This window comes from Ceratotherium simum, chromosome 7 (genome assembly GCF_057802395.1).
Source record: "Ceratotherium simum simum isolate JZ-2026a chromosome 7, ASM5780239v1, whole genome shotgun sequence".
Taxonomy (NCBI): Eukaryota; Metazoa; Chordata; class Mammalia; order Perissodactyla; family Rhinocerotidae; genus Ceratotherium; species Ceratotherium simum.
The window spans coordinates 40,886,063-40,911,947 of NC_141906.1; the positions used below are offsets into that span (position 1 = coordinate 40,886,063).

Here is a 25,885-nt window from a genome sequence, read left to right on the forward strand (position 1 = left end):
GATCTTTCTATTTCAGCGTCCAAAGACTATTCTCTCTGCAGGACCCTGCTCAGCCACTCGTCACTCATTTGGACAGCTCTCTCTCCAAGTGGTCCCCCTGCTGGTGACCCTATTCTGTACAGCGCTAGCCGAAGTCTCAATTTCTGTCTCTGTAGATTTGCTTCTTCTGGACATATTGTTTAAATGGAATCACATAATGTGGTCTTTTGCAATGATTTTCTTAGCTAGTATGCTGTATAAAAGGTAAAATATTTAGCGTTTCCTCAACACCATACGAAGTGCAGGGAGTAACTCAAAACCTCCTTATTTCTTTTTATTTAAAAATATAGCATACGGGCCGGCCCTGTGGCTTGGTGGTTAAGTGCGCGCGCTGCGATGCTGGCAGCCCGGGTTCGGATCCCGGGTGCGCATTGAGGCACCACTTCTCTGTCCATCCTGGGGCCGAGTCCCACATACAGCAACTAGAAGGGTGTGCAGCTATGACATACAACTATCTACTGGGGCTTTGGGGGCAAAAGATAAAATAAATAAAATTAAAAATATAGCATACTACCTTGGATTTGCTAATGTTGATATATAGTCCTGAAAATGTCCCAATTATTTTCCCTTCTGCAAACAAATACTTTTTTTTCATAGATCTACATTAAACTTATACATTTATTTGGAAAGAACTGACATTGACAATATTCAATATTATATATTTTTCTATTCAGGTACATAGTATTTCCTTTCCAATCCAGTCTGTTAAGTCCAAAGTTTTGAGAACTTTCTTTTAGATTATTATTTAGATTTTGAACATATGCTATCAGTATTGTAGTTAAACTCTTTATACGTTTTGTGCTGTTTTTATATGGCACATTTTCCAATGGTCTATTCTAAATCGTTGTTTCCAATAGACAGGAAAGCTATTGAATTGTGTATAAAAATTTTGGAAAACAATATGGAGGTTCTTCAAAAAATTAAAAATAGAACTACCATATGATCTAGCAATCCCATTTCTGGGTATTTATCCAAAAGAATTGAAATCAGGATCTCGAGGAGATAGCTGCACTCCCATGTTCACTGCAGCATTGTGCACAATAATCAAAATATGGAAACAACCTAAATGTCCATTTGAATGGACATTAGGTATTAGGTACGAATAGATAGAGAAAACGTGATATAGTCATACAATGACATATTATTTAGCCTTAAAAAAGGAAGAAAATCCTGCCATTTGCAACATCATGGATGAACCTGGAGGACGTTATACTAAGTGAAATAAGCCAGTATCAAAAGGACAAATACTGCATGATTCCACTTATATGAGATACCTAAAACAACCAGACTCATAAAAACAGAGAGTATAATGGTGGTTGTCAGGGGCTCACGAGAGGAGGAAAAGAGGAGTTGCTGCCCAATGGGTATAAAGTTTCAGTTATGCCAGATGCATACATTTTAGAGATCTACTGTTAAATATAGTGCCTATAGTTAAAAATACTGTATTGTACACCTAAAATTCTGTTAAAAGGGCAGATTTCATGTTGTATTCTTACCACAATAAAAAGAAATCAACTGGAAAACAATTATGCAAATACAGTTCTTAAAAGGTGGAAGTTAGAATCTATATTGCCTCATTCTCCAGATGTGAGGTAGTGTTACTCTATATGTTCTAACTCTTTTAATACGTTTGTTGGAGGCAGAGTTTCATAGACTACTTCCTGGTGTGGGGGTGGGCATCTCACCTGAGTCATAGAAGACTCCAGAGATTGGGCAAGCTGATTAACTTGAGCCAGAGAGATGAGGTCATTCTTTTTCTAGTCACTGTAATCTTGCAAAGAGCAGAGACTGAGACATGTTTCTTGGACCAGAAACTAGACCTAAGTGAGAGGCCCTTAGGCAGAAGAAAGAATGGAACAGTGGAGTTCACCCTGGAACTTGTCCCTGTCTTGACCTCTCCCATCCTCCTCCACACTGTAGCCACAGTGAGCTTTCGTCACCATAAAAGAGCACGGTTCAGAGGACCCTTCATGATCTGTCCTTGCTTGCTTCACCAGCCTCCTGTCTCCCTCCTCTCCTCTCTCTGGGACCCTATTCTCTAGCCATTAGTCAATTTCTTTCGGCTCCATAAGAAACACATCATTTTGATTTTTACCTCTAGGCCTTTGTACATGCCCATCCCCCAACCCCTCACACACCCAGCCCTCCAAACTGACTAATTCCTGCTTGTTGTCAAGTCTCCATTTAGACCTCACTTCCTCTAGGAATTTTTCCCTGACCCTCAAGACTGGGCTAGGTTTTCCCTTAGCACTCTACTTTTACGCCTACTCCAGGGGTTATCCAACTGTGTCGCAATTGCCTATTAACTTGTCTGCCCCTCCCTCCTCATAGACTGAAAGCTCCTTCAGGCAGAGACAGAATCTGTCCAATATCTGCCCTCATGAGATACGCCAAGTTAGAGCTGCCCAGTCGTTGCTCCCAAATTCCTGATCCATAGAAACTGTGAGATAATAAGTGATTATTGTCCTCCTGAATCACTAAATTTTGGGGTAATTTGTTATATAGTAATGGATAACTAATATACTATCAAAACTTAGTGGCTTAGGGACCACCTGGTGGCATAGTGGTTAAGTTCGTGTGCTCTGCTTCGGTGGTCGGGGGTTCAGTTCCTGGGCGGAGACCTACACCACTCATCAAGCCATACTGTGGCAGTGTCCCACATACAAAATTGAGGAAGATGGGCACAGATGTTAGCTCAGGGCCAATCTTCCTCACCCAAAAAAAAAAAAAAAACCCCAAACATTAGTGGCTTAAAACAACAACCATATCTCAGATTTTGTAGGTTAGCAATTGGCAATCTCTTGCTCCTTGTGGCATCAACTGAGATCCAGGCAGCAATACTCAGCAGATGGAGGATCCAAGATAGCTGCTGGCACTTTGTGGCCCAGAAGGCAGGACTCAGCTGGAATGATTGACCACAGAGCCTACACTTGGCCTCTCCATCATGGTTGTCTCAAAGTAGCTGAACTTTTTACATGGCAGCTGGCTTCCCTCAGAGCAAGTACCCCATAAGAACCAGGAAGAAGCTGCATGACTTTTTATGACCTAGCCTCAGAAGTAACATAGTCATTTCTGCCATACTTCCTTGGTTGAAGCAGTCATACCACCACCCAGATTCAAGGAGAGGAAACAGAGACCCCACCACTTGATGGGAAGAGTACAAATAATGTGTAGCTGTTTAAAAAGAATTAACTTTATGAAGGTATAATTTATATATAATAAAATACACCTATTTAAACACACAATTTGATGAGTTTTAACAAATGCAAACATGCTTGTAACCGCCACCACAATCAAATTATAGAACATTTCCTTCACCCCAAAAAGTTCCCTCTTGTCCCCTCACAGTCAATCCCCTCATCCCTCCCCCTCAGCACTAGGAAACCACTGATCTGCTTTCAGGCTTTTCTAGAATTTCATATATAGTTTTTCACACTTAGCTTTTTCCCTTAGCTAAATTCTTTTGAGACCCATCATGTTGTTGCATGTATTGATAGTCCCTTACTTTTCTATTGCTAAGTAGTTTCTATTGCATGGATATAAACATTTTGTTTATGCAGTTACTTGTTGATGGATATCTGGGTTATTTCCAGATTTAGATTATTATGATAAAGCTACTATGAACTATCATTTTCATTTCTCTTGAATAAATAACTAGGAGTGGGGTTGCTGGGTCATACAGTAGAAGTTTTTAACTTTATAACAGACTACCAATTGTTTTCCAAAATGGTTGTGCCATCTTATTTTTCCACCAAAAATATATGAAAGTTCTAGTTGCTCTATATCCTTGTCAACACATGGTATTGTCAGTCTTTTTAAGTTTAGCCATTCTAATGAGTGTGTAGTGGTATCTCATTGGGGTTTTAATTTGCATTGCCCTGATAACAAATGATGTTGAGCACATTTTTCATGTATTAATTGGCCATTGATACATCTTCTTTTGTAGATTGTCTGTTAAAATCTTTTGGTATTTATAATTGGTTGTTTTATTTTCTCATTATTGAGCTTTAGGAGTTGTTTATAAATTATGGACACCAACCTTTTGTCAGGTATAAGTATTACAAATATTTTCTCCCAAACTGTGGTTTGCCTTTTCATCTTAACTAAAGAGAATTTTTTAATTTTGATGAAGTCCAAATTACGATTTTTCTTCTTTTTTTTGATTCATGCTCTTTGTGTCCTACACACAAAGATAAGAAATCTCTGCCTGCCCAAGGTCACAAAGATTTTCTCCTATGTTTTACTCTAGAAGTTTTACAGTTTTAGCTGGTATATTAAGATCTATGATTCATTATGAGTTAATTTTTTATATGGTATACGGTCAGGTCAAGGTTCACTTTTTTCCAAACAATATGCAATAGTTACAGTAGCATTTGTTGAAAATACTGTCCTTTCTTCATTTAATTACCTTGGCACATTTGTCTGAAGAAATTGACTATATATATACAGTCTATATATATATATTTCTAGATTTTTTTTCATGTTCTATTGATTTGTATGTTTATCCTATGTAGTCATATTTTAAAACTGCCAAAAGCTTGTAGCAATTCACTGTAGCTGAATTGCTATAATGACATCACACACTAAGCCCTCAGGCACAGTCCATGTCACCTGGCTTAGGCTCCTAGGACATGACACTCGGGCTCCAGCTTACCAACCTGGGCTCCTCTCCGTCAGAGAGAACAAAGACACCATAAAAGTAATTTCAAAAATTAGTTGGGCAGAGGAGATAAGTGGGAAAAAGATCTGATCTCTTTTTGCCCGAGTTCCGGTCATTCAAGTTAAACTTGGTTTGAAGAGACAAACAGAAGGGGGTATATTGCTGAGCTGTGCCTCCGGCCTAAAGGAAAAACTGCAACCCTTATAAATAAAGTGGGAAACAATCCCATTTTATAATATTGCAACACGCCAACGGATGTTGGGTCACAATATAATCCCCTCTATGAGTATGTCACCATGTCTGCTTAAAGGTAGGGCAACCTTCTCCTCTCAAGAGAATATTCTACTTCACGACTATTTTTTTGCAAAACACCAATTTAGTTGTTTCACATTTGTCAGGAACAAAGAAGCTATAGCAGGGCTTTTCTATTTCTCAAAAGGAACTTTGTCAGTAAAATTTCTGATTTACTAGAAGTTTGAACTGGTTTGCAAAGTCAATAGGTTAATCACTAGCTCAGGTCTCTAAAAATTATTGTGAGATTTAATATTAAAACACTAAATCCCAAAAACATGCCTTAGGGTTTATTTGCAGAGGTAGAGATCCTCAGGGAAAATAGGTGAAAAATAAAAAAAGTATATAATGTTTAGCAACTGTGCATACCAAACAGGTTCTTTGTAGTTTTGCCAAAATCAGACAACATTTTTGGCTTTTTCTCAGAAACTCTCCAACCTCTATTTCTGCATCATTCAACATGGCAAGACTAACAGAAAATCAAGGTCAAACGAGGGAACTCGGCAAATGGTTTTTATCTGGCTTCACTGTTTGACCACCAACTGGCAAACACCATAAGGAAAACTGCACAGGAGATAAATGATAGGGTAAAAGTACATTTTTGACCATGGGCCCAGGCTCTCGTAAAAGAAGCAGGCCTAAGATTTATAGGAAATGATTTGGGAATGAATTCAAAGTGCTGAAGAATGTCAAAACTGTTTTTCCATTTAACGAAAAAAAAAATCTCCATACTTTAAAAAATTTTCATGGTAGCTTTTTTTTCTCCTGCATCTGCACTCTATTTAATAATTTGACTCATAACCCCACCTGTTGTTGTTATTCTAGGGAAGACCAAGAAACCAAAAAACCTTTATTGGATTTGTAGATCACAGCAAATTACTGGCACTTAACAAATACATAACACTGATAGAATAAAGAGAGGTTCAAATGAGGTGCAACACAAATGATCTCAAACTGGTTAATTTTTGGACGACTTTTTACTGATGAGAAAAACTCCCTTAAGCAATAGCTAATTAATATTTTTAACCCGTTCAGTTCCCTTCCTCTAAGAAGTTCTTAATATGTTAATAGAACAGTATTAATCATAAAACATATGATAACCTATTTTTTAAAAATCAAATTCAAGAATGCCAAATAGGTGGCTTATGAAGAGAGTGGATGCCCAAGGGAGGGCCTCACTTCTGTCTTCCCGGGACAGAAGGATAAATAACTGACTCGGCTGTAACTAATGGAAGTAGGTGCTCCCAGGATGTAAGCAATTGTCTTGATGCAGAGCATAAGAATACAGGAGAGGAAAAGGGGAACTTTAAAGGTTGTAGGTGTGTGATATTTTTTTCCTTCGAATTAGCAAAAAAGTAGACAGAGGGGCAAGACGGAACCTATATTGGTTTTCTTGAGGTTTAGGAGCAGAAAAGCAAAGCGAGAAGGAAAATAGGCAGGATTAAGGACTTTCAGAGGGGGAAGTTAGCAGACAAGCATTTAGTCCAGGGGTCTGCAATTCTATTTGGAGCTAAACCCAAAAGAACTCTTACACAAAACAAAAGCAGAGAGAAGAAAAGCTGCCGCGGGAGAAGGGGCAGAATGGGGCAGAGGCGGGCAGAACCGCCATCACGCACACACACCCCTTTCCCCAGGGTACGAGTTGTTTGAAAACCCCCGACGTCCTGACGTCTCATTTTACAGCGGAAAAAACACAGAGACGAAAGTGACCAGCTCACGGTCACAGCACAGAGCCCGGATGTCACGTCTCTACACAACTCGTCACTTCCCGGTTTGCCAACAGAGGGAGGCGAGGAGTGCCTGTGCGTTTTCTGGAATCAGCAGGATGAGTTGTGGCGGTGAAAATCACGCGGGGAGGAAGGCGGGAGGGCGCGACCGCGGCTGCGAAAGCGGAGGCACGGGCCCCCTCGGCCTGGACTCTTCCCCTTGCGGCCACCAGGTGGCGCGCCCGGCCCGCCGCTCGCGGCTGTGCTGGATGGTAGGAGAGGGAAGCCGTGGCGCGCCGGTCGCCTTGGAAACGGAGGGCGGGGCGGCGGGGCGGCGGGGCGGCGGCGGCGGCGTGGGTGGGCCTGGGCGGCTGGCCGGCCAGGAGTGTTGCTTACGGACCCAGTGCCGAGAGTCCGCACTTGAAAGCCGTCGAGGGGAGGTCGAGAGATTGGCTGGCCTTCTCTCTCGGCCCTTGACTCCTTCCATTCTGACCCTTAAGACTTTACGAGCATCTCCGCCCCACCCCCACCAGCCCTGGAGCTTGCTCTGCCCCAAATGAGCCTGAGGTCGCGCCCTCCTGGTGTCCTCCACCAGGCGCTGTTCCTGGGCCGTTAGGCGCCGCTAGGAGAGGTTCTCACAGACCCACCCCTCCTTTTCACCCAGGACACGGAGAGAGAGGGAGATCTTTTGATCACTCCTCTCTCTTTCTGCCTTGCAGTAGAACCCCTGGATTCGTTGCTTATTTGTCCTTTGCTCCTGGAGGACAGGATCTGAATTTGACTCAGGTTTGTAGCCTCCATGATGCCCTCACAGTCTCCAGCACACAGCGGATACTCAGTAAACTAGTAATGCCTTCCATTTGTGTGGGGCTTGACCACTTGACAGTTTTCAGCCCGACATGAACTAGGAAAGATGGAAGAGAATCTGAGGGTCAGAGAGGTTTAGAGTCTTGTCCGAGGTTGTCCTTCTCAACACCAGCATCCTTCTCAATACCAGCACAGAGCCCTTCCCACTGCTGTACCTCATAAGCGCTCCTGCGTTGTTGATGGTCTTGCATCCTCACGACCCCAATCCACGAATTGGTTTCAGCTCCTTGCCCTGGGTGCTGCAACATCCTTCTAGACAGGATGCTTGGTTTCTTTCTTTTATTAATTTGTTAGATTTGTATAGTACCTTGTTTGTTTCCTGACTCCCCTTCTTACCCCATAATTAACTCTGCTGGGCAGAGAGAGTTGAGGAAGTGATTGGGAGGTGGGAGAAGATGTCTCATCTGAGATAAAAAAGATTTCTGTGAAGGTAGAGAAGGAAAGTAATGACTGGATATTTACCACTGTGTGTGATAATTGCTCATGGATTTCCTTACCACCACCCTTAAGACCCGGCCCCAGGAGATCGTTTTTCTATTCACCACTACTCTTGGAAGATGGAGAGAAGCCTTTTTGTTCTCCACCACCAGAGTATGGAAGTACTGCATATATTTCCATTATCCTCACAATATTCTTTTCATGATTATGTTTCTTTTCTTTTTTGACATTTCTGAAATTGAAGGACAGCAGGAGTTGGAAAAAAATGTAGTTCGGCTTGTTAGAGGAGTTAATGTAATATACTACATTTCAAACTATTTGTTGTTAGTAATTCTGGATCAGAAGATAGACCAATTTTTAAGCTGAGTCCAGTATAATTTGGGAACTGCAGTTCAAAAATGTGCCACTGACCAAAGGATTTGTATTGGTAAAGAAAATACATGCTAATATAAAACACATCATCAGTCATGCAAGTGAAAGTTGAAAACGTCATTTATCCAGATATTTTTAAATACCTTGATTTGAATATATGACTTTAACATATCTCCAAACTGACTGTATTTCACATTTTAAAGCTGGGGTTTTATATATATAACCTATACAAAACGACATCTGATTTTTTTTTTTTTTTGAGGAAGATTGGCCCTGAGCTAACATCTGTTGCCAATCTTCCTCCTTTTTTCCTTTTTTCTCCCCAAAGCCCCAGTGGATAGTTGTATGTCATAGTTGTACATCCTTCTAGTTGCCCTAGGTGGGATGCCACCTCAGCATGGCTTGATGAGCAGTGTGTAGGTCCGTGCCCAGGATCCAAACCCGCAAACCCCTGGCCCCCAGCCGCCGAAGCAGAACTCACGAACTTAACCGCTACTGCCATCATCAGGCTGGCCCCCATCTGAAGTTTTTTAAGCTAACTTTTGGGTGAAATTATCACTACTAAAAAGCTTTAAATGAATTCAGGTTTTTTGGACATATGCTCGAAATCATTTCTAAAACATTTAAAAATTGTATTAAAAATGTTCTTCTAGCATAAGTGAGAATTTGAGTTGAAAAGTGATTTCACTTTCCAAATTCAGGATATATACAACGTTATGAGCAAATAAATAGGGCCGGTGGTAAAGAAAGTGAACATGCAGTATTTGCAAGTCAGTCGTTTAAATCAGACATTTATTGAACATCTATTTTGTGCCCATGGGAGATGCTGGCCTATGTGCCAACATCTGTTTTTGAATTCCCAAAGATGAGGGTTTACTGAAGTAGTTGCTGTTCAGGATTAAAGGAGTTATATTTGGTTGAAGCTGAGTGCCATGAATGTTTTCGAGTATATAGTGCAATTAACACTAAGGTAAGATATGTGCCTTTTAAGTTAGATTGCTCTTTAGCAAAAGCTTTTGGGAGTACTGCGTTATTATTATTATTATTATTAGACTTACACGGGTGTATAGCTCGTTAATGGCAGAGCCAGGACTAGGCTTCAAGACTTCCAACACGCATATAGAGATCTTTTAACTAAATCATGCTCTCAACCCCTGATGGAATCTTACTCGGAACTTTTGTCATTACTAATGCTATATCTTCCATTTTATTCTACATTTATATAAAATATTAGGTAACGAACATCAGGATCCATTCCAAATGTCCAGAAAGGTATTGGACCAGAATTGCCACCCCTCCCACCCTCCACAAAATTACAAAAGGAATAATTAGGAGACTTCTGGATTCTCGTGGCTCCACAAAATTATGAAAAAAGACATTAGGAGCTTTCTAGATATTGAGCCAGGATCCTGAGACTGTGCAGGAAGGGACACACTCTTTGTTTTTTGGGTAATTTTGCAGAATCAAGTAAAGCGTTATGGAATAACAGTACATTTGAAGAAGATGGCTATTCTATGTCCATTTTTACTAAATAATCTTACTTTCCACTGAGAAGCATTTGGAGAATATTTTTTGAAAGATTTTCTGACAGAAAGTGATTGGGGAATAGACTCTGAAAAGGCTGGAGACCTGAGTCTTTCAAACCCAGCCTCCTCACCTGCCCTCACTCCATGACGTATGTTATTGAACGCCCAAACAGAGTTGGGAGAGGAAAAACAGACAGGCACAAAAGGTCACACTGTGGGCGAAGATCTCTGTAGCATTTGTTACCTGCACGATTTTGCTCAAGTCTTTTACAGTTGCTCATTATTTTTTAAAGCTCTGCTGGAGTATGCTTCTATCTTCCTATCAGTCTAAGTAGAGGTCTTGCTTCTTCTATATTTTATAACCAAGGGCCACATAAAGTGCCAGGCACAGAGCAGCACTGAACAAATGTTTGAAGTTATTGATGAACAGATTAGGTATCCATTTGTCTGGAATTATTCTAAGTGAAACCTCCCTGGAAGATACTTACATTACTTTGTGAATATTTTTCTAGGATTCTCACCCTTTACTGAAATTGAAATCCTCTAGGTGGTCAGAAACTGTAAAACCTTGTAAATGTTTATGAAAATCCCCATTGTTTGTAGGACATTGTCAAATGCAAAAGTACATTTTGAGGTAATGTCATTAGCTCATTGCGAAAATGCAACTATTAAGCAGGCAATCCAATTGGCTTACTAATTTTCTGGAAACTGTGTGAAACAATGAATCTTAATATATAGCTTATGCATAAACCATTTGTCCTTAATGGATCCACATTTTCACTCATATTTTATTAAATTCCTTTGCTATGAGCTGAAGTTAGGTAACTGATTATACATTAGAGAGTTGAAAACGTAAGAGCCAGGTAATTGAGGTGATTGAGCGAGATGAGGTCTTTTTTCCTCCAGTACCAGATGGGTACTGCAGGTGGGAACCGTAACACTTGATCTCTCCCATATGACTCAGAAAGAAAATGAGAGATTAATGTTGACATTCGTTTTAACTTTTAAATAAAATATTTTATAGTAAAAATCATTGTTAAATAATAAGTTATTGTAAAATGAAACACTTGTCAGCATGCTGTCTTTTTGTACAATAGTCAAGTTAAAAATTCTAATTCTAAAATAGAAAATAATATAAAAATTCAACTCTGCATCTGAAACCAAAGAAAGCAATTTTTTTCTTAGCTGATAAGATTCGGTGAACTGTGATGGTATAGTGACACATTTCGGTATGTAGCTTGTGGAATTATTCTCAATACTTTCATATCTGAGAAGATATCACTCAATATATTACCCTGTCTTAATGTGCTAAATCTTTGTGTTGTGTCACTTGTATAGTTTTCAGTTGGAAAGTATTGTAGTCTATTTTTACTCACATGTACTCAAATCTGTTGGAATATAGAAATGAACACACTTGGCTAGAAAAGAAAAATCTCAGACAAAGACTGCACCTCGCTGGAGGTCTGAGTGTGCAAGCAGCATGTCTACAGGGAAGAAGCATGTTTTCTTTCAGAGAGTTTTTCCACGTGAATCCAAATGATCTATGTAGATTGCCAACTCAGTGATCCAAATCAGTAATGAAGGTTGACAATAGCAAGCCACGTAGATTAGTCTTTCCACGTAGCATCGTACTGAGCAGCAGGCAGACGTGCTCTGCTTTACAGCCACTTGCAATCTGAAGAAACATGATCTGGAGCTACAACTAAAGGGGCATAATGCTTATTAAGCTCTTTCTATACGTCAGACATTATGCCAGGTACCTTAAATATTAGCTTATTTAATCCTTACAACAGCTTTTAGAATAAGATTTTTGTTCTCACTTTACAGATGTTGAAACTAAAGCTCAAAAAGATTAAGTAACCTATTCAAGGTCACATAGGTAATTGGTGGTGGATGTAGGATTAAAACACGTCTGCCTGATTCGTTTGTCCATTCACTCATTTATTCATTTGACAGAGATTTATTGTACATCTATTGTGCTAGGTGGGGAAATACAGTAATGCACAAGAATTAGATCATCCCCACTCTCGTGGAGTTTCCAGCCGTTTTAACAAATAATTACAAAGGTTATGTTCTTTCCACCACACTCTGCTATTATGTTGATAGAAGGTTAAGCACTTATTTTTTTGAGATTAGTGGAAATTAAAAGATAAAAATCTGTTGAGGAAGACTGTAATCTGAAAAGAAGTACTTTAGTACCATTATCAAATCCATGAAATATTCCTGCTTACTGTAAAAATCTGTGAATAAGCCATGCTGTGGCGGTGACGCACATACAAAATAGAAGATTGGTGCAGATGTTAGCTCAGGGCCAATCTTCCTCACCAAAAATAAAGAAAGAAAAAAAATCTATGACTAGTGGGGCTGATTTTCCTCTTTAAAAATATTATTTTTGATAATTTTTTATTATTAGATGCAAAAGCAATTAATAGCTGGTAAACAGTTACTGTTAATAATACTACATTATTATTATTATTTTGCATTTGTAAACCTCTTAACTGTTTAAAACACACTTCAGTATGTGCTTTTATTTGCTCTTTCTACCAAACCTGGCCAAACCTAATTCTTTTGGATCCTGGTTTCTTGGTGGTCATAGAAAGTTGTGCTTTTGTTTTGTCTTAGTTTTTAGAAAATAAGAGACATTTATTGACCTTCTGCTATATGCAGTGCACTCTGTACACTATGGGGAAATAGAATGAGTCAAATTCTTCAGTCCTTGCTGTAAAGGAAGCTTGATAGGGGCAACAGATGTGGATGGATAACATAAGGGAGTGAGTCTCTTAGAAAGTTTGGGTGGGGGAATGCTGTACCTGGGCTAAACATGGAACTCACCAGACTCAGGGCTCCAGTTGATGCATGATGTCCCAGCATGTGGTGGGTGTTAGGTCCAGGGACATGGAAGCAGTCTGGACGGAAAAGCCAGTTTTAAATTAAGTCCCAGCAGTGCCTTATCTTGGGTAAACACAAGTAGAGGGGCAAAGACAGAAGTTATTTACTTTCCCTATGTCTCTTTTCTGAACAGGTCTATGTCTTACTAGCTAAGCAACTCAATGGAAAACACGGCGAAAGCAAATAAAAAGGATATTCAAAATGGGCCACCAAAAGAAGTCAAGTTGCCTACCAGTGAAGCACTTCTAGACTATCAGTAAGCTTAGATTATGATTATTATCCAAAAGTTCCCATATGTAAATGGCAATCATTGTTAAGACTCATATAACTCCAAAAGGAAAATGATGCACCCAAAAGCTGTCAGGGGAACTGGATGGGAAGTGGACTGGAGGCGTAACTGTACTCTTGTGCTATGTGCATATTTTTTAAAGTTTTTGAAACTTTAACTATAACATAGTCCAAGTGGTAGCTATGAAACAGCACTCATTAATGTGGTTTTGGCTCCCTCCCTCCCTTCCTTGTGTTATTGATCACTCTCGCGTATATACACAACAGCTTGCTGGCTTACCTTTTAAAATACAACAGAATAGTTAGCATGCATTTATAGAAGGATAAGAGAGGAAATTTCTCTTCTTTATTTAACTTTTCATTTATAGACATTCCAATTTGCGTTATCCCCAAAGGGCTACAGATCAAAACCAAATGATTCAGAGAGAATTACTTTTCATAAGAAGAATTTTTCTTAATGTCTCACTCCCAGGAGCTGGAGACAAAACTAGAGGTGATACCTATTCTGTGTTTGTCTTTTATCCAACTAATGGAGAGTAAGCCCTTTGAGAGCTTTTGAACCTCAACTTTTGGCACAGAGTAGGTGTTTTAATGTATAATTCTTAGGGAGTGAATGAACATGTCAGTCTTTTCCCAAATAAGAATGTACTTCATTTATGCATTTATTGAACAAGTACTTGAATGTTTACCAAGTGCAAGGCCAGTGCTGGGTACTGCAGGACAACAGTGAACAGGACCACATGGTCCCTGCCCTGATGAAGCATGAAAGATGGACATTAAACAACTAAAACTTTTTAAAAAAATTACATAGCTATAATTAAGGTGCTATGAAAGAGAAGTGTAGGGTACTGTGTAACCATATAACTAAAGTACTTGATATAGTCAGAGGGATCAGGAAAAGTTTGTTTGAGGAAAGGATGTTTGACCTGATCTCTAGAAGAGGAACAGGTGTTATGGAGACATAGAGTGGTGGAGAGAGAGGCTTATGGAAAAGACACTGCAGGGATGAAGAGCTTATCAGAGTCCAGGAACTGAGAGAAGGCAGAGTGAGGGAGAGAGGGCAAGAGCAGACTCTGGTGATTTAGGCAAGGGTCAGAAAAGCAGAGCCCTGTAGAACACTTGGGATTTGGGAATAAGAAACCATTTATTGGAGGGTGACAAGGTTGAAAGTGAGGAGCCCGTGATACTGGTGACTTAGTTTAAGAGAATTGATTTTAACAACATTCAAGGAAAATCCGTCTCCTTCTTGAGAGACTCCAAATCCATTCATATGTTCTTTTTAGAAGGCAGTGAGTGAAAGGATCAGAACACTGAGAGAAACATCCATAGGAAGAGACTTTTAACAAAGTTCCCTTTTATTTTCTACTTGAGATAACATTAAGTTACTACCTGCGTGCGTTTCTCAACATAACTGAAAACTTCTCTAATCTCATCCTGGGAGAGTTGGACAAAAAGTCAGGCTCTGTGAGTACAACCTGGTCTCTAATTTGCTCCCACGTTTTACAGTGATGACATCCAATTATAACTGTTTCTCTCTCTTCTGGGTCAACCAGAGGCCAGCCTTTCTCCTCTTTACCAGAGGTTTACAAAGAAGCAAACGTTTAAAAATTCTCATGATCTAGTGCAAGATATAAATTGAACATCCCGTGCTTTTGTTCTCTTTCCTTTGTAAAAACTAAATAAATAATCTCATGGACTGAAATAGCCAAGGCCTTGCTGTACAATGCTCTGCTGGTGACACTTTACTTATTCCATGTGTTCCCAGGTGACAGAACTTTTGACGCATGACAAATAGCCAAGACACCCCCCTCACCATCTGAGGAAGGATTGTCCAAGGGTCCCCAGGCAGCATCTTGTATTTCTCTTCTACAATCTGAGCTCCTAATAAAGAGCTGAGAGCACATAGTATGTAGTCAATGGTTTCTGAACAACTGAACTTTTTTTGAATCTATCCCAAGAAAATAAGGTCATAAACTTCTATGGCTGTCTGTGAAGAGTTGAGACTGCCAATGTTAAAGCTATAGTGATCATTTCTGAGTAATGATGGTTTTTATTTCCTCCTTTATATTTGTTTTTCCCCCAGTATTTACAGTGAGTATGGATATAGATATAGAAATAGACGTGGATATGGTTGTGGGTAAAAATACAGAGAGATTAAAAGTATAGATTTTTTGAAAGTCAAATTTACTTGGATGGGTGGTTTGGAGATTTGTGTTTTTATGTGGGTAAGGCACTGGGAATATTTAAGGTAGGGGAAAAAATAGGGAGAGTAATTTCTGCTTGGCTTTCTCAAAACAAACTGTGCACTCCGTGAAGACTGTATTTTACTCCTCTTTGTATCTCTTGCACAGCCGGGTGTATAGTGTGAGCTCAGAGTTTCTTCATTGAATAAATAATATTGGATCTTGTCTGAGACCCAAATCACACTCATGAAAGCAAAAAGATATTTTTGCCTATCAATATAGGAGATAAATTTTTTAAAGTACTATGCTCAGTGATGAAATGCCTACTGTGAAAGAGGCACTTTCTTTTTTCTTTTTTTAATTATTTTATTGAAGTCATATTGGTTTATAACATTGTGTAATTTCAGGTGTACATTATTATTTGTCAGTTTCCGTATAGAGTGCATTGCGCTCACCACCAATAGTCTAATTTTTACCTGTCACCATACATATGTGCCCCTTTACCCCTTTCGCCCTCCCCCCACCTCCTTCCCCTCTAGTAACCACTAATCTGTTCTCTTTATCCATGTGTTTGTTTATCTTCCACATATGAGTGAAATCATGTGGTGTTTCTCTTTCTCTGTCTGGCTTATTTCACTTAACATCATACCCTCAAGGTCCATCCATGTTGTTGCAAATGGGATAAGTTTGTCTTTTTTTAAGGCTGAGTAGTATTCCACTGTATGTATATATCACATCTTCTTTATCCATTCATCAGTTGATGGGCACTTGTGTTGCTTCTAGTCTTGGCTATTGTGAATAATGCTGCAATGAATATAGGGGTGCATAAGTCTCTTTGAATTGTTGATTTCAAGTTCTTTGGATAAATATGCAGTGGTGGGATACCTGAATTGTATGGTATTTCTATTTTTAATTTTTTGAGAAATCTCCCTACTGTTTTTCATAGTGGCTGCACCAGTTTGCCTTCCCACTAGCAGTATATGAGGGTTCCCTTTTTTCCACATCCTCACCAACATCTGTCTTGTTAACTATAGCCATTCTGACAGGTATGAGGTAACATCTCATTGTAGTTTTGATTTGCATTTCCCTAATAGTTAGTGATGTTGAACATCTTTTCATGTGGAAACAGGCACTTTCGTACCCACTGGTAAGTATAAATTGTTCAAATATTCTCAAACTTTTGACAGTAATAGCAATAACTATAAAGCAGACCTGCCCCTTAATCAGGTAATCCTGTGTATATAGGAACTCTATCCCAAGAAAATAACGTCATGAACCTCTGTGGTTGTTTATGAAAAGCTGAGACTGCCAATGCTAAATCTGTAAAGTGATCATCTCTAGGTAATGGTGGTTTTATTTTTTTTCCTTGGTACTTGTTTTTCCCCCAGTTTTCTACAATGAGTATGGATATAGATATAGAAATGGGTGTGGATATGATTATAGGTTAAAAAAATAGATAAAAGTATAGATTTTTTTGGAGAATCCAAATTTGTTTTCCTTCTCAGAATTTTCAATGCAAGTGCATGGAGGGAGACAGTTGACACATTACTAACATTTTAATAATACAGGGAGGGAAGGGGAAAGGTGACACGTATTGCTAAGAATTTCATATCGTTGTGCTTTAGAATCGTGCTATATCCTTTGCAAACCACTTTAGTATATTGTACCTTGTTGCTTTATCATCCCACTCACTTCAGCATTTAGTGTGACATGTGGTTACTAGAGCACTGAGTAGATGAGGGAGATATGAAAAGGAAAAAGTATCTAGAGAACAGTAGAGCTTGAATTCCCACAATGGCTGATAGTGTGGAGTTCTCAAGTTCAGCCTCCTCTGCTTCCTGGTAAATCCATCTCTTTACGAGGCCTGAGGAGATTCAAGTGAATTCCCAGGAAAGGCTAGGCTAGGTTAGACCTGGAACTACCATATAATCCAGACAGGTGGCAATGAAGCCACCAAAACCTTTAGGGCATTTCACAATTCCCCCTGAGTCTTGCTGATGCCACTCAGATCTTTCTGAACCGCTTGCTGCAGAAGGAACACAAGACAAAGCCCTAGGCTGTTTGCTCCTCACTGCTCTGAGGGGAGGAGTGGTAGGCTTAAGTGTAGGGTTGCCAGATATAGCAAATAAAAATACAGGACGCCCAATTTCATTTGAATTTCAGATAAACAACAGATAATTTTTTTAGTGTAAGTGTGTCCCATGCAATATCTGGGGTTGGGGCTGGATATAGTCTCCAGTCTGATCTTTGCATGCTCAGTCATCACCAAGGTAGGCTGTCAGCGGAAGGCAGGGAGTCAGTCTGTTAACCAGCCCACCCAAAGACTCAGTCCCAACCAATGGAGACCACATACTAGAGATTCATTTGCCTGCTCCACCCATGCAGAGAATTAGGATTACCATATTTATAATTGTGGAAATTATGTGAGTAATTAGCACATATTTGCATAAGCTCTTTTTGGATAATTTTCATTTGTAATATTTTTATTTTTATCCTTAAAAATGAAAGGTGTAGAAGGCACTCCTTTAAAATTTTTGCACACTTGTACTTTAGTAAGAAGTAAAGGATGGTTTATACTTACCTATAGCCTTATTTTTTACTACTGTGTGGAGACCAACCTATCTATAGTAATCCCTTCCATTTACTGTTCTTCTCATATCCTGTTACTTCCCCCATAGCGTTTATCAGAATGTGTAAATAATAAGTCTATGTGTTTACTTCTTTACTGTCTAGTAAAACGTAAGCTCTTTGAGGGCAACGATCATGAAGATTTTGTTTGTCACTGTACACTGCCTAAAACAATGCCGGGCACATAGCAGCAACTCATTAAATCTATGTTATATGTGACTGCATGAAAGGGAACACTGATCAATTTAAATTGCAGAATTTTGGAACCGAAAAGGAACCATAGAGCTCCTCTCCTTCAATTCTCTCTTATAGAAGAGCAAGCCAAGGCCTAAATAGGTCCTTAGGCAGTTAGTGAAGAAGCGGGCCTAAAATCCAAGTTTCACAGTATCCAAACGGAGCTTTTTTGCCACTAAAAGATTTGCTTGTTTTGTTTTTATGTTGCATTTTCTCATCATTTGGCAAGAAGGAGCCTTATTTTTCTCTCTACTAAGTAGACAATGTCACAAATATAAATGATGTTTGGGGGAAGGCTGAGGATGTAGGATTCAAATTCAATTGAAATTTACTAAGCGCTTACTTTATGCTAGAAACATTCACATATTTCTTATTTTAATCCTTATAAAACTTTGTAGAGCTGGGTATCATTATCTCCACTGACAGCTTGGAAACTGTGGCTCAGAGAATTGACTTGCCTGAGTTCATATCATATAGGTAAGAAGTGGCAGGGATAGGATTGAAAACCAGAGTTTTTCATTCTTCAACCACTCCTCAGTTCACCACACCACGGAGGTGCTGTATTTTTGTTTTGTTTTTTTAATTGAGGCAAGGAGGTTTCGTAGAGCTATTTCCATTGCCTTATTTTGGTCTCAGATTTCAAGCTGTTAAGATTTACTGGGTAATAGAGATATGTTTAACACTTCAATAGCTATCAAATGGCCTATACCAAAGTCTTTCTGCATTTTTCTATCTCTTTTTCATACCTAACAGATGCTCAACAAATACTTGTTGGGTGTTAAAATGTTTTTGTGTCAGGAAAGAAGATTTTATTATTTATAGAAGAGAAGGTATGCTAATGAGTGTGAACCAATGGTTGTGCCTAGTTTATCTTACTCTCTCAAGAGGATGTGCTTGCCCTTATCAAGTCTTTGTTTCATTTGTCATTTTTGTCTGAATGTTTTTAGAATTCTAGAAAGCATGTTTTCTGTGTGCCCTTTCATAGGTTCTCTTTAAACTGAATTATTTATAGATAATTAGAAAGTATTAAAATCATGACTATGAAATACAAATGGATATTGATTTAAAAAAAAAACTTGAAGTTATCTCTCCAATATATATTTTACTGAGTAAAATATACTCAGAAACACAAAATCACTTAAGAAAGGTTCTTATCCTGAAGAGTGTTATAATATATTCAATACTTTATTTCATTTCAAATAATTTAGTTTAATTTTTAAATTTTGTCTCATTAATTTTTCCTAAGATAAGTAATTATAACACATCTTATCTTTGTTTATTATCAGCTGTCAGATAAAGGAAAATGCAGTAGAACGATACATGGCACAAATAAAGAAACTTCGAGAAAAGAACCAAAAGTATCATGAAAGAGTGAGTATCACGTTTAAAGCATCTATATCTAGTCATTAAATATTTACATGAATGCTTTTAAAAATTGTGAATTGTAATGAAATGTACTCTAGGAAATTATCTTCTTTGGTGCTTGGAATTGATTAATTTACAATCTATTTAAGTGTTTTTGTACACGTGCGTTGAGTGTACTGCTGTTCCTATTACATTAATTATAATGTCAAAGGAAGTCAGCTTCAATTATGTTATTTAGATCATGAGGACATTGAGTCTTATGTTCAAAATTTTAAAGCTCCAAAACCACATTTATCTTTTAATTTCTTATTTAACCAAACTATAAAACATTGGTTCTCTATTTTTAATTTGTGTATCTGTTTTCTTTTAGATTTTCAGAGTGTGCATATGTAAATATTATTTGAAAAGTACAATCTTGGTTGTTAAAATGGCATTTAATGTTTAGGACAGTATGTTGTTTTTATAAAATCAGATTAAAATAAATATCAAAGGGATGCTGTATATAACTATCAGGACTAAAAACCAACAGAGAAAAAGTTTGGAAGCAGTAAATGATAATTAACACAATTTATCCCTTAAGGCGTCTCATGAATAAGGAAATACTGAGGGTGTCTCCTATAAAAACATTTATTTTATATGGACCCCGAAACTTCCACACTTATCTGTTTTAAATGTCTTTTGTCTAAAAAGACTGTATCTACAAATTTTAACAGAATCTGGAGTCAGAGAACTGAGTCTGCATCCTGACTATTCAACTTACTGCTGATGTCATTTTGACCAAAACTGGTATGAGCTTCAGTTTCCCTCTTGTAAAATGAGGATTCCTATCATCTCCATAGGGCTAATTTGTTCATTCATTCAGCAAATATTTATTGGGCAAGACAAGCCCTGGTGATGACATAACTGTGACCTTGACATTGTCATGACTCTCAAGGACTAGTCACTTATAATAGGGACTAAAACAGAAACTCAGGTCTATGGATGAGAGTGGAAAGGGGAAATTTGGCCTAGGTGCTTAGATACAAGTTCCACATGATGAGATCCAGAGCATGTAAGAGGAGTGAGCTGCCATCAAGGGACCAATGCACATCCCCCAGTGGTCAGCACTGGGACTCCTAGGTCAGCTTTGGTACTTCCATTTGGTTGTGGAAATGTTACCACCCAACGTGGGGCCTTCTGCTCGCTGCAAGACATGCCAATAGTAAAGAGGCAAGGTGGTAGGAGAAAAAGGACTTTTTTATTACAGCTTGCTAGCAAGAGGGAAGATGGCTGACTAATGTCTGAAAAAAACCATTTTAAGGGGCACAAAGTCTTACAGCAGTTATATAGGCTGGTGGGTTATAGGGGAGGGGCTTAGGAATGTTGACCTTCTGATGTTACAGACTGGGAGTCGCCACACCAGATCTTTCAGTTTTCATTGATGATGGCTATTAGCATAGATTCTCTGTTCAGGGGTCATCACATTCCTAAGGAACTGAAAAGAACAAAGTTATCATCTAATCACAGCTGGGAGATACATGCAGAAGCAGGGGTTGTAAAATCAACATAGCATTTAGATCTCCTGGAGGGTGCATATGCTGCTGGGTTAGTTTGTCAGAGGTCATTCAAAGTTACAATAGGGTTTCTTTTCTACAATATGGCTTCCCTTATGTCAACCTTGTCTTGAGCTGGTATCAGAAAGGGTAACAGATCAGGACTGAGAATCACTTTCCCATTGGCCATCATTTGGAGCCAGAAACAAAGTTCTTGTTTCCATGAGGATTAGCTCAAGAATAGGATATGCCTAAATCTGTTCTTGGAGTCATTAGTGGGCCCAGCAGAGAGGAGCATGGAGAGGCAAACTCTACCTCCAATGGTATGTATCTATTTCTTTCCATTTATGCTGATACTGGCACTATTTAAGTCACCATCGTCTCTTACCCATCCTTCCTCTGTCCACTACATTTTCAACAGTGCCACCAGAATTACCCTTTGAATACTGTAAACATTTCAGTGCTTAAATCCTTGCAGTGGCTTCCTATTATACAGGAAATAAAATCCATAGTCCTTACTAAAGTTTTCAAGGCCTTGCAAAATCTGACCTCTACTCACCTCTCCAGCCTTGTCTCCAGCCATTCCACCTTTTGCTTACCACTGCTTCTTTTAAGTCTTAGAAAACTCAATCTCTTTCTTGTTATTGTACCTTTACCCAGGCTGTTTCCTCTTTCTGGAATGCTCTTGTCTTGGCTAGCTCCTTTTCATTCTCCTAATCTAAGCTGGAGTGCTATGTAAAAATATGTCTCCATTACTAAATTGAAAGCTCTTTAGGCAGCAGCAGTCAAATCTAGGTAACTAAAAAGTTATCTTTGTTTCTCTGGAAGGACCCGGCATGAGTAGCTGTTTAATAAATACTTGTTGAATAAATTCACACTAACACCAGTGGAAGCAAAAATTTTTGAGGTCACAGTTATTTAAATTGCTAAATTAAACATGACTCAAATAGCAAGACACATTTTTCTCTTCAGTTATGTCAAAATCAGAAATGCCCTTCTTCCTTCCCACTCATCATCTCTTCCTGTGTGTGTTTAGTTTTGTGTGGACTATCACCTCATTTATCTTTCTTTCTCTCTGTTTGCATTTATTGCTCCACTTACATCATTAGACATTACATAGTTCACTGTATCCACTTCCTTACCTCCCAATTCATTCTTTCGCCTCTACTGTTCCACCACAACTGCTCTAGCAAGTTATTAATGACCAATTAGCCAGGTCCAATGGGCTCTTTGTAGTCTTTCCTTTACCCCTCATCCCTTCAGCAGTCACTCCCATCATCTTGAAACTCTCTTTTCCTTTGGGTTCCAGGACATTACTCTCCCTTAGTTTTCCTCCTACTTCTCTGACCATTTCTTTTTGTTTTTCATTCATTGGCCTTTTCCTGGACCCACTCTTTAATTCTGGTATTTACAAGGTTTCTGATCTCAACTCTTTTCTTTCACTAAGAACTCTCTGGTGGTCTTACTTAACGCCATAGCTACAAATACCATCTATATGGTGATAATTCTCATATGTATATGTGACAAAATTTCTTAATACTATATATTTAAAAAACGAGCACATGTAAAAACTAGTGTAATCCAAGTTAACATTGTACCAACCTCAACTGCCTGGTTTTGATAATGCGCTATGTTTATATAAGATGTCATCATTGGGGAAAGCTGGGTGAATAGTAGATGGAAACTCTGTGTACTACTTTGGCAACTTCTTGTTCTTGTTCTTGTGAGTCTTAACAAGTTAAAAGCCTGTGTGATGGCCTTATAACAAAACAAAATCAATCCTTTTTTTGTTGCTTATTTACTGAATTGACTTTCTTCTATTTTATAATGTGATAATTATTCTTACCTCAAATAATAATCATTTACTTTACTTTGTAGGATAAATGTCTTTTTTAAGCACATTGGTGGATATATCTAACTAAATTCTATTTCAGTATATCACTCAAAATAATTTTTCAGATATAGTGAATTTTGAACATGTTGTCAGACACATTTCCCTTTCACCTGAAATTCATACAGGATTTGGGAAGTTTAATATAGATGTTATTAAATTTATATATAATGCCAAATATGATTTAGTAATGTTTATGCAACATTCAAGTATATTTTTAGGACATGTGATGCTGTTTTAATTTACAAATGAAAAAAGCACATGTTTGAAAAGAATAGTTATTGCGTTAAAAATTTGATCTAAGAGGATTAGATTCACTTTGAGAAATATTGTGCTAAGTATGGAAAGTAAAAGGAAAATTTCTTTATATATTACATATTCTTTCTTTATGAATTGCATATAATAGTTTTTAAATTATCAGTATGTTTGGAAATTTTTTGCTTATGTATTATAGTAAATATTTTTGAGCTAGAAATGAATTTAGAGGCCATTGTTGCCTTACTAAAATTAACTAAAATCAGATAAAGATTTATTTAGTATTCAGATCATATTGGATAAAGGAATTTTCCACTTCTACAAAAATAAGTGGAAAAGTCCATATTTGGAAAAAATATCAGCAGTGCAATAGTTTGGCAAGGGATATTTCCATTGCTATTATTCAAGTTTCTAAAAATATTTCATTTTAAAATAACTTATGTCAAGCCAAAATAATTCAGTTTATTTACAAGAAAACAAAACACGAATCTATTTCATTAAAGAAAATGGAATATTTGAAAATTGATTAAAGAGTAATAAATTGGTTATCAGTTACTAATATTGATTGACCTTCATTTTTTTAAATTAAACTTTTTATTTTGAGATAATTATATATTGGCATGCAGTTCTAAGAAATAATACAGAGAGATCCTGTGTACTCATTACCTAGTTTCCTATTACAAAACTTGAGTACAATATCACAACTAGGATATTAACATTGACAATATTGTCATTGATGTGATCAAGATATAGAACATTTTCATTAATGCAAGCATCTCTTTTCTTGTCCTTTTATAGCCACTCACTTCCCTTCTAATTCCACCCCTTCCTTAACTCCTGGCAGCCATTAATCTGTTCTCCGTATTTATAATTTTGTCATTTCAAGAATGTTATGTAAATGGAATCATATGGTAAGTAGTCTTTGGGGATTTGCTTTTTTCCTTCAGCATAATTCTCTGGAGATTCATCCTGGTTGTTGCATGTATCATTAGTTGGTTCTTTTTTATTGCTGAGAAGTATTCCATGATATGAATGTACCACAGTTTGTTTAACCATTTACCTATTGAAACCATTTACCTATTTACATATGAGTTGTTTCCATTATTTGGCTATGACAAATGAAGCTTTTTATATACAGGTGTTTACATGAATCTAAGCTTTCTTTTCTCTGAGATAAATGCCCAGTAGTGCAGTTGCTGAGTTGTATAGGAAGCTAATGTTTAGTTTTATAAAAAACTGGCATCCCTTTTAACAGAGTAGCTGTACCATTTTACAATCCCACTAGCAATGTATGAGTGATCCAGTCTGTTCACATCCTTGCCAGCATTTGGTGATGTCACTATTTTGTTTTAGCCATTCTAATAGTGATATCTCATTGTAGTTTTAATTTACAATTTCCCTAATGGCTGATGATGTTGAGCATCTCTTCATGTGCTTATTTGCCATCTATATATCCTCTTTGGTGAAATTATCTTCTTGTCTTTTGCCTATTTTCTAATTGGATTTTTTTTTTTTTACTGTTGAGTTTTGATAGTAAAAAAAAAATAGATAGATAGGTAGATGAAATAAGAAGCTTAGGAACATAGGTGAGATAGCCACAAGAGGAACCCAGTCCAGATTTCAAGTGTGAAGTATTGGAATGGTGAGTAACCATTACCCTAAAAGAAAACAATTAGGGTCATTTGTCAGAAAAGTAAAGAGTAATATAAATTCCACAAGAGCAGTACTTTTTCTCTATTTTGTTCACTGATATATTCCTAGTGTCTAGAAGCCTACCTGGCACATGGTAGATGCTCCATAAATATTGACTATATGAATGATGATTGCTAGAGAAGAACGGTGTCAGTGAGAGATTGAATAAATTGACCTCCAAGTTCTAATTTTAATGTTCATTGATCCTATGATAGAGTGATAGACTGGTAGATTAATAACATAATTTTTTAAATGTGACTTTCTATCCAGTGGTTACTGTGTTGATGGGTTTAATTTTATTTTGAGTCTTCCATGTTCCATAAGCTGTTAGAGATATTATTGTATAACTTATTTCATTAAGTGTTTCTTTGTCACTTTGCAAGCCTCAGTATGTGACTCTGTTTTGAAGAAGATCAAATGTAAATACTTGAGAAGATGTAGTTAACTACTGTTGATTTTCATGATAGAATAGACGCTTAAAGGATGAACAGGTTTGGCACATCCGGAACCTACTAAAGGAACTGAGTGAAGAGAAGTCAGAGGGATTACCAGTTGTAACAAGAGAGGATGTTGAAAAAGCAATGAAGGAAAAATGGAAGTTCGAAAGAGACAAGGAACAAAACTTGAAAGGTGATTTAAGAACTTAGAAAATTATCATAAAGCTGTATCAAGTTATTTCTTGAATGTATTAATGCTTTTGTCTCCCAATATGTTCAAAATGCTGTAAACATATTTTGGGTGACATCATTACCACCACGACCACAAACACATGTAGGTAAATGGACAGGAGAGGGAGATAACGAAGTGGGCAGAGATACTGAAACCAAGTGAGGAGGAGGGTTAAGGGCAGTGATCAAAAACAAAGACAGGCCGAACCACCTGACTCTTAACACCAGAGAGGATCCTGTTAGATACCACTCTGAACTCCTCACTGTGGGAGTTTGTTCTTTCTTTTCGGAAATTCTCTCATTTGGTGGCTTCATTGACTTTAGCCTCAGTTCAGACTTGAGAATGATAAGGTGAATATAA

The 25,885-nt window shown here is 37.8% G+C and overlaps 1 protein-coding gene across 1 annotated transcript in view; it reads left to right on the forward strand.

Moving 5' to 3' along the window:
- The first annotated feature begins 12,927 nt into the window (after positions 1-12,927).
- CCDC83 (coiled-coil domain containing 83) overlaps positions 12,928-25,885 on the forward strand; it is a 36,496-nt gene continuing 23,538 nt past the window's right edge. Inside the window, 3 exon segments of the mRNA XM_087433545.1 lie at positions 12,928-13,044; positions 19,408-19,492; positions 25,324-25,486. Of these exon segments, the coding sequence (XP_087289671.1) occupies positions 12,950-13,044; positions 19,408-19,492; positions 25,324-25,486 (343 nt within the window). The 5' untranslated portion in view covers positions 12,928-12,949.